General features: G+C 44.2%; 1 protein-coding gene across 3 annotated transcripts in view; it reads right to left on the bottom strand.

Moving 5' to 3' along the window:
* Window positions 1–506: 506 nt before the first annotated feature.
* The window catches only part of LOC144693742 (beta-1,3-galactosyl-O-glycosyl-glycoprotein beta-1,6-N-acetylglucosaminyltransferase 4-like), a 497013-nt gene continuing 484233 nt past the window's right edge, over window positions 507–13286 (bottom strand). For 2 of the 3 annotated variants that reach the window (XM_078563717.1, XM_078563726.1), the window contains exon 2: window positions 507–2742. In XM_078563717.1, the coding sequence (XP_078419843.1) occupies window positions 1377–2742 (1366 nt within the window). In that variant the 3' untranslated portion in view covers window positions 507–1376. Of the gene's footprint in view, window positions 2743–5699; window positions 5735–13286 lie in introns of those variants that run through there. The other variant, XM_078563735.1, reaches the window with a different exon arrangement.

Raw genomic sequence — 13286 nt, 5'->3', positions numbered from 1 at the left:
AGCATAGTTTGAAACAGGAGTAAAGTTCCCTGTTTTCTGCTCAACCATTTGCTTCAGACCCAATCTATAAGGAACCTGCTTGAGTGACATTTTTCCCATTTCTCAGACCAGTTGCCCTGAGGCCAAAGTGAGATCACCCATGAGTCCTGAACTAGGGACATTTTGTGCTGTGAGACTGGTTTGAAATTGCCCCAACTCAACCATTGGAGAGAGACTTCCACCCCAGCAACCTGGGCTGATTCCAGGTGTCATAGGTGAAAGCGGAAATCAAATAAACAACAGATACTGGCAAGCCAATGTTCAACCCAGTGAACAACCCAGCCTCACCAAGCATCCATTGCTGATGTTCTCACATATGTGTGGTCATAAAATCACATCAGATAAAATCCTTTTTTTGATCGCACTACAATATTTACACCACATTGAACCTTCAGATAAAATTATTCCCTCCTTCCCCCTGCCGACACTGAATTAAAAAGAAAACAATTTAAATAAATGCTACACAGTGAAGGCTCTCGATATTTCTATTTTGCATATGAAGCAGATTAGCGCAACTTACTTGAGACCTGATTGCTGCTGAGAGATCCTCTTATATAGGCTAGTGTCAGATGCACACTGCAGTGGCTTGACATTGATGAAGTTGCGCAACATCATCTTAGATGTTGAGCTAGCCAGAAAACCTGATATTGCCAAAACATTTCACGTAACCAAAGCCATAAATTATTTAAAAACATTCAGTAAGAAATATTTGAATTATAAAATGGATTACATTATTACATCAATTTCCCCAGGAAGCAACCTCTGTTTAGTTTAAGCACAGCCAGAAATACTGACAATGGCATATTTAGATCCCACTCTCTGGTGTGCATCTTATTATTAACCCTACCAGCCCACCCTCCAATCTTCAGCTTGCATGATTTTACATAAGATTTTTTAATTATCTGCAGTCTCAGGATACACCCCATTGCTGCATGGCATTATTACTGTGTCAGGATTGAGGACAGCAGAGGATCATATACTGAACATGAGAACACATGGAACAAGAAAATTTGATCGTAGATGTCACCCATATTCTTTTCATTGGCTGTGTAGTATACTCTCCATCATACAATTGGCCCATGAACCATCATAGGATCAGATTCACATGTAGAATAAAAGTGATGTGAAACACTTCAATAATTGGCGCCTTCTGTCCATTAGCAATAATTGTATCAAACTAGTCCAACTGATCAAACAAGTATTTGTTTTCATATTACACTTTATAAAACCATTGACCAAGATTTTCTGCACATGGCTGGAAATAATATCATTTGATTTGGTATTCACCTTTTGAGCTTAAGCTGGTGGATACTTTTGGCACAAAATGCTACATTCCTTCAGCCCCAAAAGTTTTCACCATGCTCATAAACGTAGAACATTTGAGGAGTCAATTCTATCCAATGTTTCTGGCGTTCGCTAATCTTCAGTTCCAAACATTTTATTAATACAGGGTCTACTTTGGAGTCAAACTTATTAGCAAACCAATGGCCATAGCTAAGGAGCCAGTTGAGCTCAGCAGAACCATAGATGCAGACGCTGTGGCGGTGAGTGCCTGTGCACGGTGGGTATAGTGCCCCCTCCAGGTAGCTCCACTTTACCAGCCTCACTTTACTCTGCAAATCTGTCACTTCAGCCTCAGGCCAGGAAAGCTCACCTGGCATCCCAGGCACCCGCACCATGGTCGCCCAGAAGTGCTCATCTGGTGAATAGGTATCTGCAGACCAGGCAAGAAAATCTTTGGCCACTATACTATGAGTGATGTATTTGACAAAGTCATAACTCAAAACAAAATAGGCACTGCCAGTAAATATTTTGATGTTGTGGGGGGCAGGTTCCTTCACAACGTCAGTTTTGAAAGGCACCTGTTCATCCTCATTTGAGTTATCTTGAAGTTCATGGCGATACGTGAATCGTTCTTTTTTAGTATCGCTGGGCTTCATAGATTCCAACATGTTAGCTCCATTCAGCTTCTTCAACTCAGATACCAATTCAAAGTTGGACCGCAATGGTAAATCTTGACCACACAAATTGATGACATACTTCCATTGGACTGAAGATTGGAGAAGATCGGACAGGCAGTTGAGATCTGCTTGTAGCCTGGAGATGTGAGCATAGTGTACTAATTCCAACTTTGATGCAATGAACACATTAGGAAAGCATTTGGCTAAGTTGTCTATGGCAGTTTTGAATGAGTTTGAGGATTTCTGGTCATAATGAATGCAGTATATGTTCTGGGGCATGTAAATCATTCTTAAGCTCCTTTCCACCATAATAGCATCTTTATGAACCACCATAGAAAATGCCAAAGGGTATTCCTTTTCCTCTTCTGAGACTAGCTTATTTTGATATCCTCTTTGGGAAAGGTATTGAGCACAGTCAGATGTCATCAACTCAACATCTTCATCTTCCAGATCAACAATATTGCCCTTCCGTATTTCCAAAGTTTTACCCACTTCCACCGAGCTGGACTCGTAGATGGCAGTACAATTTATTTCAAGCTTAAGATGCACATACTTGCTGTTCTTTCTGTTCCGCACAAATTGGGAGGTGCTCCAGAAAGGTTCCACTAACCAAGTTTTCTGTGGTTCTGTGACCAATATGTGATTGTAGTAGAGTTTTAATAGGCCGAGCAGTGCAAAGGTCAAGGACAGCAAAAGCATCTTCTTCAGCTGAAATTTTATAGGGAAACATTTGCAAAACATTCTGAAAAAATAGAAAAACATCATCAGCTGTCGCAATAATCAAATTTAGGCATCATTTAGAATAGTGATCTCATACAAAACTTCATTTTAACAAGTTTTCTTTACAGATTAAATACATTCATAGAAGCATAGAATAGTAGGAGGAGACCATTTGACCCAGCAATTCGAGGCTGGGTTCCACAAATAATTGGTCCTACTCCACTGCCTTTTTCCCATATCCCTGTAATTCTTTATTCCTGCAAGTATTTATTCAATTTCCTTTTAAAGGCTACTATAGTGAATTTGCATCCACCACCCTATCAAGGTGTGCATTCCAAATCCTAACCATTTGTTGAGTACAGAAGTTTTGCCTCATGTTACCTCTGGTCCCTTTGCTAACCATCTTAAATCTTGCCTTCTGAATATCAGCCCTTCAGCCATTGGAACTAGTTACACTTTATTAATTGTACCTAAAACCGTCATGATTTTAAACACCTCTATCAAATCTCCTCTTTTCCTTTCTGTCCTAAGGAAAACAACCTCAGCTTTTCCAGTCTCTAAATGGAACTGTAACCACGACTGTAAACTAGTAGAACTCTGCTGTACCCTCTCCAAAGTCTTTCCTAAAGTGCGGTGCCCAGAATGGGACTCAATACTCCAGCTGGGGTCGAACTAGTGCTTTCCTAGATTAAGTGTGAAATCCTGATCTTGTACTCCATGGGCTGACGTATACAAGGCGCCAGGTTCACCACACCCCACAACACCCCCCACTGGCTAAAAAGTCAGGAGGAACCCCTCCGACAGGAACACTGGCTGGCCCACAGCTATTTAGGCTGGAGGCGAAAAATAACCGGGGGGCCCAATGGGTGGTTCTGTGGTGCAGCAGGTAGCATCCCTGCCTCTGAGCCAGAAGTTCCGGGTTCAAGTCCCACTCCAGGACTTGTTGGCCACAAAAGGAGTGTTTGTGATATGGTTCAACAGGTTGATGATGAGCCAACTGATTATTCCCCAAACCAAAAAGTGTGTGCAAAGATACAAAACAAACAGTGGGGATCCTGAGCCTGAACTTGCTGGCAATCTTCTCAGAGGCAGGCTCTGAATTTGCCATCCTATTAAGGATGGTGGGTGGCTCTGCAGCCATACCAGGAGAGATAGATGCTGCTGAGGCAGGTTGAAAACCACAAGGGCACCTCAACCTGGAGACACCCTCAGAAATATGGATGCAAGTAAAGAAATTTGAGGGGGAAGTCATTAACCTCTAGTAGCGGAGGGGATGCACCTCTAGGGGAAATGTTTGGACCATGGGTGCGGCCTTTCCTGCCCGTGGCCCTCTTGTTGGGGCATGAAGCCTCTGGTTCTGATGGGTTCCCAGCCTGCCGGTGAAGGTGTGATATTGCCCATCATTCGGACCTTATCGATGTTAATTGACTGCCCGCCTCCATTCAGCAGGTAGCCAATCCTAATCCCAGCCCACCCCTGGGAATGCTCTCCCGATGTTGGGAATGTGTCAGAGTGCTGTCCTGACATGGCTTCTCCTCTATTCCCCCACCCTCACTGCCTCTAACCCAGTTTCCCTGGGCTAGGAAAATCCTGCCTGAAGTCTTTAATTACGGCAACAACAACAGTGGTTCTATTACTGAACCTTTGGGAATTGCACTATGTACCATGCTCCAGTCTGAAAAAAGCCATTCACTACTCTCTGTTTTCCATCCCTTAGCCAATTTTATATCAGTGCTGCTACTGCCTTTTTTATCCTCCGGGTTGTAATTTTGCTAAGAAGCCTAACATGTGCTACCTTATTAAATGCCTATTTCAAGTCCATATACTGTCCTCATCCACCCTCTCTGTCACCTCATCAAAAGACTCCATCAAGTTACTCGAACACAATTTGCCCTTAACAAATCTGTTCTGGCTCTCACTTATTAGCCCTGCTTGTCCAAGTGGCTGGTAATTTTCTCCCAGATTATTGTTTCTAAAAGCTTCCTCATCATCGATGTTAAACTGATTGGCCTATGATTGCCAGGTTTATCCTCCTCTGCTTTTTTGAGCAAAGGTGTAACACTTGCAATCTTCCAGGCCTTTGGCATTGCCCCTGTACCTAAGGAGGATTGGAAGATTGTGGTCAACACTATTGCAATTTCTACCCTTATTTCCCTCAGCAAACTTGGATGCATCCCGTGCAGACCGGGTGACTTATCCACTTTAAGTGCTATCATTCTTTCTATTTTTATCTCATCCAGTATCCTGGCAACCTCCCCGTTTACCTTAGGTTTGGCAAAGTTCTCTTCTTCAGTAAACACCAATGCAATGTCTTCACTGGTCCTTTTACTGTTAACGTGCTGCTAAAAGGCCTTTGGATTCCCTTTTATCTTAACATGAATTAAATGACAATGCATTGCAATGATAACATCAAGCCTTTGCATAAATAAAACTCCATTATTAATTATTTTTAAAAAGCTGTTGTTATTCCTTCTCAGGATGTCAGCATTGTTAGCAAGGTTAGCATATATTGTTCATCCCTGCTTAACCTTGAGAAGGTGGCAGTGGGCCTACTTTTTGAACTGCTGCTGTAGTTCAGGTGGCAAGGTGAGGTAGAGAATTCCACCATTCTGACCCACCAATGATGATGGAATGGCAACATTTGTCCAAGTTGGAAAGATGTGTAATTTGGAGAGAAGCTTGGAGATGATGTGTTCCGAGCCCTTATTCTTCTATATTGTGCAGGTTGCGGATTTTATGAGGTGCTGCCAAAGATTTGCTACAGTGCAGCCTATAGGCAGTATACACCACATCCATGAGGTGATGATTAGGCCAATCAAATGGCCTGTTTTTTCCTGGATGTGTTTTGCAACCATGCTCGTACAGGTGAATGGAAAGCATTCCATTACTTTTCAGGGGGGTTAGGAGGAGGGGTAGGGGAGACATATTGGAAGCATCAGCAGCAAAAGAAATCTCAATCTCAACTGAGCTGCTACTTACCCTTGTCACAGCTGTATCCAGCCACTACTCACAACTTTTACCTCAACTTCTGGCATTTCACTTGACAAGTCACATCACTACACCACCCCAACTCCCCCCACCCCACCCAGCCACAGTGTTCTCGGGGAATTGTAGTCTGCTCGCTACCCAGTTCCCCACTGTCTGCCATGCAGGGATAAAGAGACTACATTTCCCAGCAAGGCTGTAGGACCATCCTTCCTGGTTTGGGTGGTGGGGGGGTGGGGGAGTGGGGTGCAGTGATTGGTGATGCTTGCAAAGCAAAAATTATTGTTTTAAAATTTCCCGGAAGGCTTTCCTTGGCCATCTGGAGATTGATGCTGAATCCCGGAGACTCCCGGCAATCCCGGGAGGGTTAGCAACCATAGCCAACATATGCTCAAATCCAGGTCTTCCTGGATGCAGACAGGGGCTGTTTCAGTATCTGAGGAGTCAGGGATGGTACTGAACACTGCAACCCTCAACGACCATCTCCACTTCTGACCTTATGTTGTGGGGAAGGTCATTGATGAAGCAGATGAAGGTGACGGGGCCTAGGACACTACCCTGAGGAACTCCTGCAATCACACCCTGGGGCTGAGATGATTGACTTCCAACAACCACAAAAACTTGAGTATTGCTGAAAAAGAGATATGTCAAAGCTTTTCATCTTGCATTCCTCAGGACACGTTGCAAAAATACCAATATAAGGAGAAAACAACAGTTTATACAATGTATATTATGTTGGTATACAATGTATAAATTGTTGTTTTCCCCTTATATTGGTAACTTTGCCAAGTGTCCTGATGAGTGGAAGACGAAGAGCTTCGACATGTCTCTTTTTTCTGCAAAACTCAAATTCTGCACTATCAAACGATAAACATCTTTATTTGCTCTCGGTATGCCTCAGCCGTGGGAGGGTCCGGACGCTCTCTACACCCAACCCTATTAGCTTCTGTGTCATCGGCATTCCCTGAAACCACAATGATGCAGGGGTCCTCACCTCTGGAGCACAGCTCTTGGTGTCTGTATACTTTTATAAAATATGTTTAACTATATTTATTTTATCAATGCGCGCATTTTCGGCAGAAGCCGATTGAAAATCCTAATAACACGTTGCACGTTTTAAAGAAACAAATACGAAGGAGATTAGGTGCAAAATAAAGCGAGCCACGGGGATTTCACACATTTCTGAACAAAAGTAACCTTTCCCTTCCTGGGGGCTGGGGGGGGGGACCGAATGAGGAAGCAACTGGCGCGGAACCAGGCTGTGCCACAGTCAAACAGCACGCACTATGTGATGTTGTGAAACAAAAACAGAATTACCTGGAAAAACTCAGCAGGTCTGGCAGCATCGGCGGAGAAGAAATCAGTCAACGTTTCGAGTCTTCATGACCCTTCGGCAGAACTGAAGCATAGTTAGAAGAAAGATGAAATATAAGCTGGTTTAAGGTGGGGGGGCGGGGGAGAGAGAGAAGTTGAGGGTGTGTTGATGTTGTATCTAACTTCTAGTTTCTGACATTGCGGAAGTGAAAACTAGGACATTTAGCACTTACAGTCAGACAATAATCTTTCCTGTCATTCTTGGCAAATGACGAACTCACTTATTTTCCAGCGTGCTTATTGGATGAACCAGCTTTATAACCAGCTTCTACCGTGCCCGGGGTAAAGAAGAAACTGACCCAAGTAAACATTTTTCTATCTTTTGGGACGGGGACGTGCGTGGGTGGGTGGGTGAGTCGTTGAATACATTTGATTTATTGACAGTACAACTATGGACTTGGTGGGCCGAATGGCCTCCTTCTGTGCTGTAAGGACGCTATGACAATCTAGGAGTTGTGATCGGGTGACAGCAGAACAGAACCGTTGTAAGAGCAACTTGAAACATTTCCAAGTACGAGAGACCCCCCCCATCCCAGACGGGAGTGCACGTGTGAGCGGTCTGATCGCCCCCTTTACCCGGAGGTCATGGGATTCACATCTATCTATATATATATATATGGTTGACATGATCTGACAACATGATCGAGATGAATCCCAGTGAAACCTCCCACGGCCGATTAGTTTCACTGTTACTCACATTCTTGTCATTTCATAGTTCCTCGGACGGCATCGACTAAACCAGCTGCACACCCTGCCCCCTCCAGCTTACCTCTGTCTGTCTGTCTCTGTCTCTCTGTCTCTCGCTCACAAACACACAGCAAACAGGGCAACGGGGTCACTTCCGAAAGTAAAGCGGCGCTGGAGAGTTTGAAAATGCCTGAGAGAACTCTTCAGCTCAGCCCCACTGGGCCGGTCTGCAGTTCCTTCATTGGACTGCTGTGCTCGGGACTGTCAGTGAGCGGCGCTATCGGAAGGTGGCGGGGCGGGGGTGCTCAGCTCTTCAGCTGGCAGAGGCAGGCAGTTTCCATCGACTCCAATGCGGCTCTCTGCCGCTTGACCGCGTCCTGCCCAATATCGACTGTGTATTATGGAGCTGTTGACCATCGCGGCTGAGAGTTGGAAATGATCGTAAAAAAGTGAGGCGCGCTCACCAGCCCGCTTAAACTGGGAGAGATATTTACGCCTGTATCCCTGAGCAACATGTCGTGCGCTTTCAATGAATGAGACTTGACAGTCAGCACAGGCCAAGTGGGTGGATCCTGCTATCCTATTTAATTCCAAAGTTCAAGAATTGATGTTTTTAAGGAAAGCCATGCCCTGTTTAATCATTTACAAGTTGAATATTGTAAGCATTCCCGTTCACAGTAAAGGCAGACATGTAATAACTCTTTAAAATCCATCTCTTTGACCAGACTCTCGGTCACTTGTTCCGTATTGTGGCTTAGTGTCATTTTCTCTCCCTCTGATAATCGCTCCTCAGAGGACGTTTTCCTAAAAAGCAGTGTTGACAAGCGGGCCCTAGCAAACTAGCGTCACAGGTGCTTTCAATGAAAGACACTGGGTTGGATTTCCTGGGAGGGTTGCAGGAATTTCCTCATTCGAATTTACTGAGGATTCGGGGCAAATCTTTTATAATAAGAAACTGGCTGACGGAGAGAGGCACCCGTGTTGGAGGAATTATGTTGAGGTGAGTAAATTCTGACTGGGTTGTACCGATAGGATCAGCGTTGAAACCAGTGCTATTTCTAACTGATGTCAGTATGCTGGATTCAGAAGCTGACTAGAATTGGTTAAATTTGCAAACGACACTAAACTAGAAAGGGCATGTTTCAGCCACAAGGCTAATGTCTAATGTTAGACATTTGCGTTCTGAGAAAAGATTGGAGAAATTTTGTTTGCTTATTTGGCCTTTGGCTATTGAATATCAGCATTATAGATCTCCAATCTACTGCCAACATTCATTTCAAATCTGCATATAGGTGATATGGTGTCATTATTTGATGCATTCATCAAATGGTGTGAGCCATCTGACATATCAGTGTAGGGAAATAGCAAAACGCAGTGCCCCTGTCAAACACTCTCAGACAAGATGCGAGACAGCTAGCTATAGTGTAAAGCTCATTTTATTCAACTCCAACAGTACGCCTTAACCTGAGCCTCAGAAGAACATTTTCTACAGCACAAATCTTTCATTTAAGCGCCCCAGAGCAGTCAATCACGTGGTCTTTCTGTGAGATTTCCAATTGAGTGCCAAATTAGCAGCAATTTTGGCCCCTGTGCCCACATCCACTGAGAATAATGGTGAAACTATTCAAGGCAAGCTGATTCAAGTTCTAGGATCTTTATGCCACCAGAAAGAAAACATGTTCTTCTTATCAGCTGGGGTTGCAACCAAAGATTAAAAACACATTCATCTTTAGTTGTAGCTGCTCCTCTACTTCCAGATTGAAGCTACATTTCTTCCGATTGAAGAATGAGCCAGTTGTTGTTTTGCAATCATTGGCAAAGGTATGGTGCTCACCATTCACTATGCTGACAGATTACCACAGATTTTCCATGGGCTTTTGAGCAGCAACTTGCTGTCGTTAGGCATCTGATCCATTGTGGTGCTTCCTATCGGGAATCTGTGGTGTCTGTGAACAGAGCAAGCCACTACAATACAAAAACAGAATTACCTGGAAAAACTCAGCAGGTCTGGCAGCATCGGTGGAGAAGAAATCAGTTAACGTTTCGAGTCTTCACGACCCTTCGGCAGAACTGAAGCATAGTTAGGAGAAAGGTGAAATATAAGCTGGTTTAAGGTGGGGGGGGCGGGGGGAGAGAGAAGTTGAGGGTGTAGTAATTGTGGAGATAAGCAAGCAGTGATAAGAGCAGATAATTCACTGAGAAAGGAGATATGGCTGTGAAAGCGGGTTTTAGTAAACACCTTGTCAAACACCAGGAGAGAAATGGAAAGCAATGAAGGTGAGCAGGGCAGAAGAGACAGGCGGAAATCCTGTCGGAGAACAGAACCGTACTTCTTCAGAGAGGGCATTTCTTGAAGAGAGGTGGCAGTCAATTAAACACAGAGATAAAAACAAAAAGCTAAAAGCTACTGCGGATGCTGGAAACCCAAAACAAAAACAGAATTACCTGGAAAAACTCAGCAGGTCTGGCAGCATCGGTGGAGAAGAAATCAGTTAATGTTTCGAGTCTTCACGACCCTTCGGCAGAACTGAAGCATAGTTAGGAGAAAGGTGAAATATAAGCTGGTTTAAGGTGGGGGGGCGGGGGGAGAGAGAAGTTGAGGGTGTGGTGATTGTGGAGATAAGCAAGCAGTGATAGGAGCAGATAATCAAAAGATGTCACAGACAAAAGATCAAAGAGGTGTTAAAGGTGGTGATATTATCTAAAAGAATGTGCTAATTAAGAATGGATAGCAGGACATGCAAGATACTAGTGGGGGCGGGGTGAAATAAGACTAAAAGGGCATAAAAGGTATAGATTTAAAAATAATGGAAATAGGTGGGAAAAGAAAAATCTATATAAATTATTGGAAAAAATAAAAGGGAGGGAGAAGAAATGGAAAGGGGGTGGGGATGGAGGAGGGAGTTCAAGATCTAAAGTTGTTGAACTCAATATTCAGTCCGGAAGGCTGTAAAGTACCTAGTCGGAAGATGAGGTGCTGTTCCTGCAGTTTGCGTTGAGCTTCACTGGAACAATGCAGCAAGCCAAGGACAAACATGTGGGCAAGAGAGTGGGGTGGAGTGTTAAAATGGCAAGCGACAGGGAGGTCTGGGTCATTCTTGCGGACAGACCGAAGGTGTTCTGCAAAGCGGTCGCCCAGTCTGCGTTTGGTCTCTCCAATGTAGAGGAAACCACATTGGGAGCAACGAATGCAGTAGACTAAGTTGAGGGAAATGCAAGTGAAATGCTGCTTCACTTGAAAGGAGTGTTTGGGCCCTTGGACGGTGAGGAGAGAGGAAGTGAAGGGGCAGGTGTTGCATATTTTGCGTATGCATGGGGAGGTGCCGTAGGTGGGGGTTAAGGAGTGGGGGTTATGGAGGAATGGACCAGGGTGTCACGGAGGGAATGATCCCCCTTCCGGACTGAATATTGAGTTCAACAACTTTAGATCTTGAACTCCCTCCTCCATCCCCACCCCCTTTCCGTTTCTTCCCCTTCCCTTTTGTTTTTTCCAATAATTTATATAGATTTTTCTTTTCCCACCTATTTCCATTATTTTTAAATCTATACCTTTTATGCCCTTTTAGTCTTATTTCACCCCACCGCCACTAGAGCTATCTGTACCTTGCATGTCCTGCTATCCATTCTTAATTAGCACATTCTTTTAGATAATATCACCACCTTTAACACCTCTTTGATCTTTTGTCTGTGACATCTTTTGGTTATCTGCTCCTATCACTGCTTGCTTGTCCCTACAACCCCCACCCCCCCCCACCTTAAACCAGCTTATATTTCACCCCTCTCCTATTTTTACTTAGTTCTGTTGAAGGGTCATGAGGACTCAAAACGTCAACTTTGTTCTTCTCCGCCGATGTTGCCAGATCTGCTGAGTTTTTCCAGGTATTTCTGTTTTTGTTTAGCATTTGTCTATTGTTCTGACTATTTAACTCAATTACTTATTCTATTCTGAAGGCCTTCTAAGGTTAGCATTATGAAACATTAACCTCTTCCCGTCCCTCTGACCACATCCTGTCTTCTAATCCCAGCCCCGGCCGTGTATTCACCATACCCCTGACCTTCCCCTCTCTGATGCTGAACATTCAGTACTCAGCAAAGAACTCAGTTTCATACCCTTACGCTACTTGGTGACTGTCTCTGTCTCCGACATACCCCACGTGGATTCCAACTGAAGTTCCATCCCCCATGTTTTGAATCCACCCAGGATTACAGGTAAAAGCAAAAAACTGCAGATGCTGGAAATTACAGGTATCTCCGGGACATACAACGCTCTTCGGACTGCTGTTCTCGCTGGATCCTGAGATCCACAACCAGTGCCATGCGCTGCTATATGAACACAGTTGACCTCTCCCTCCAGCTGCACCGACTCACCCTATCCCTAAGCATCCTTGACCCCGGTTTCATTTTATTCTTTGTCTCATCCGATGCTTGAATAAGAAACTTTGTCTCTTTCTTTCAGGTGCTAAGGAATGCAAGTTTCAACAACTCATTGATACCAACGCCCATCCAAGACCCTCCACCTCTTCCCGTCTCTCTGACAAAATCCAAGCCAATATGTAATATTAAAAAATATTATCTTTTATACTCACTAGCATTTGTCTATTGATCTGACTATTTACCTCAATTACTTATTCTATTCTGAAGGCCTTTTAAAGCTAACATTATGAAACATTAACCTCTTCCCGTCCCATTGACCCCACCCCATCTTCTAATCCCAGCCCTGGCCGTGTATTCACCATACCCCCTGACATTCCCCTCTCTGATGCTGAACGTTCAGTACTCCATAAGACAATAGGAACAGAAATTAGGCCATTCGGCCCATCGAGTCTGCTCCGCCATTTAATCATGGCTGATAAGTTTTTCAACCCCATTCTCCCGCCTTCTCCCCGTAACCTTTGATCCCCTTACCAATCAAGAACCTATCTATCTCGGTCTTAAATACACTCAATGACCTGGCCTCCACAGCCTTCTGTGACAATGAATTCCATAGATTCACCACTCTCTGGCTAAAGAAGTTTCTCATCATCTCTGTTCTAAAAGGTCTTCCCTTTACTCTGAGGCTGTGCCCTCGGGTCCTAGTCTCTCCTACTAATGGAAACACCTTCTCCACGTCCACTCTATCCAGGCCTTTCAGTATTCTGTAAGGTTCAATCAGATCCCCCCTCATCCTTCTAAACTCCATCGAGTATAGACCAAGAGTCCTCAAACATTCCTCATATGTTAAGCCTTTCATTCCTGGGATTGTTCTCGTGAACCTCCTCTGGACCCTCTCCAGGGCCAGCACATCCTTCCTGAGATACGGGGCCCAAAATTGCTCACAATATTCTAAATGTGGTCTGACCAGAGCCTTGTAAAGCCTCAGCATCACATCCCTGCTTTTATATTCTAGTCCTCTCAAAATAAATGCCAACATTGCATTTGCCTTTCTAACTACCGACTCAACCTGCATGTTAACCTTAAGAGAATCCTGGACTAGGACTCCCAAGTCCCTTTGCACTCCAGATTTCTGAATTCTCTCCCCAT

This window comes from Cetorhinus maximus, chromosome 2 (genome assembly GCF_964194155.1).
Source record: "Cetorhinus maximus chromosome 2, sCetMax3.hap1.1, whole genome shotgun sequence".
Classification (NCBI taxonomy): Eukaryota; Metazoa; Chordata; class Chondrichthyes; order Lamniformes; family Cetorhinidae; genus Cetorhinus; species Cetorhinus maximus.
Note: the sequence above shows the minus strand (reverse complement) of the source record. Positions and strands in the feature narration are given on the sequence as shown.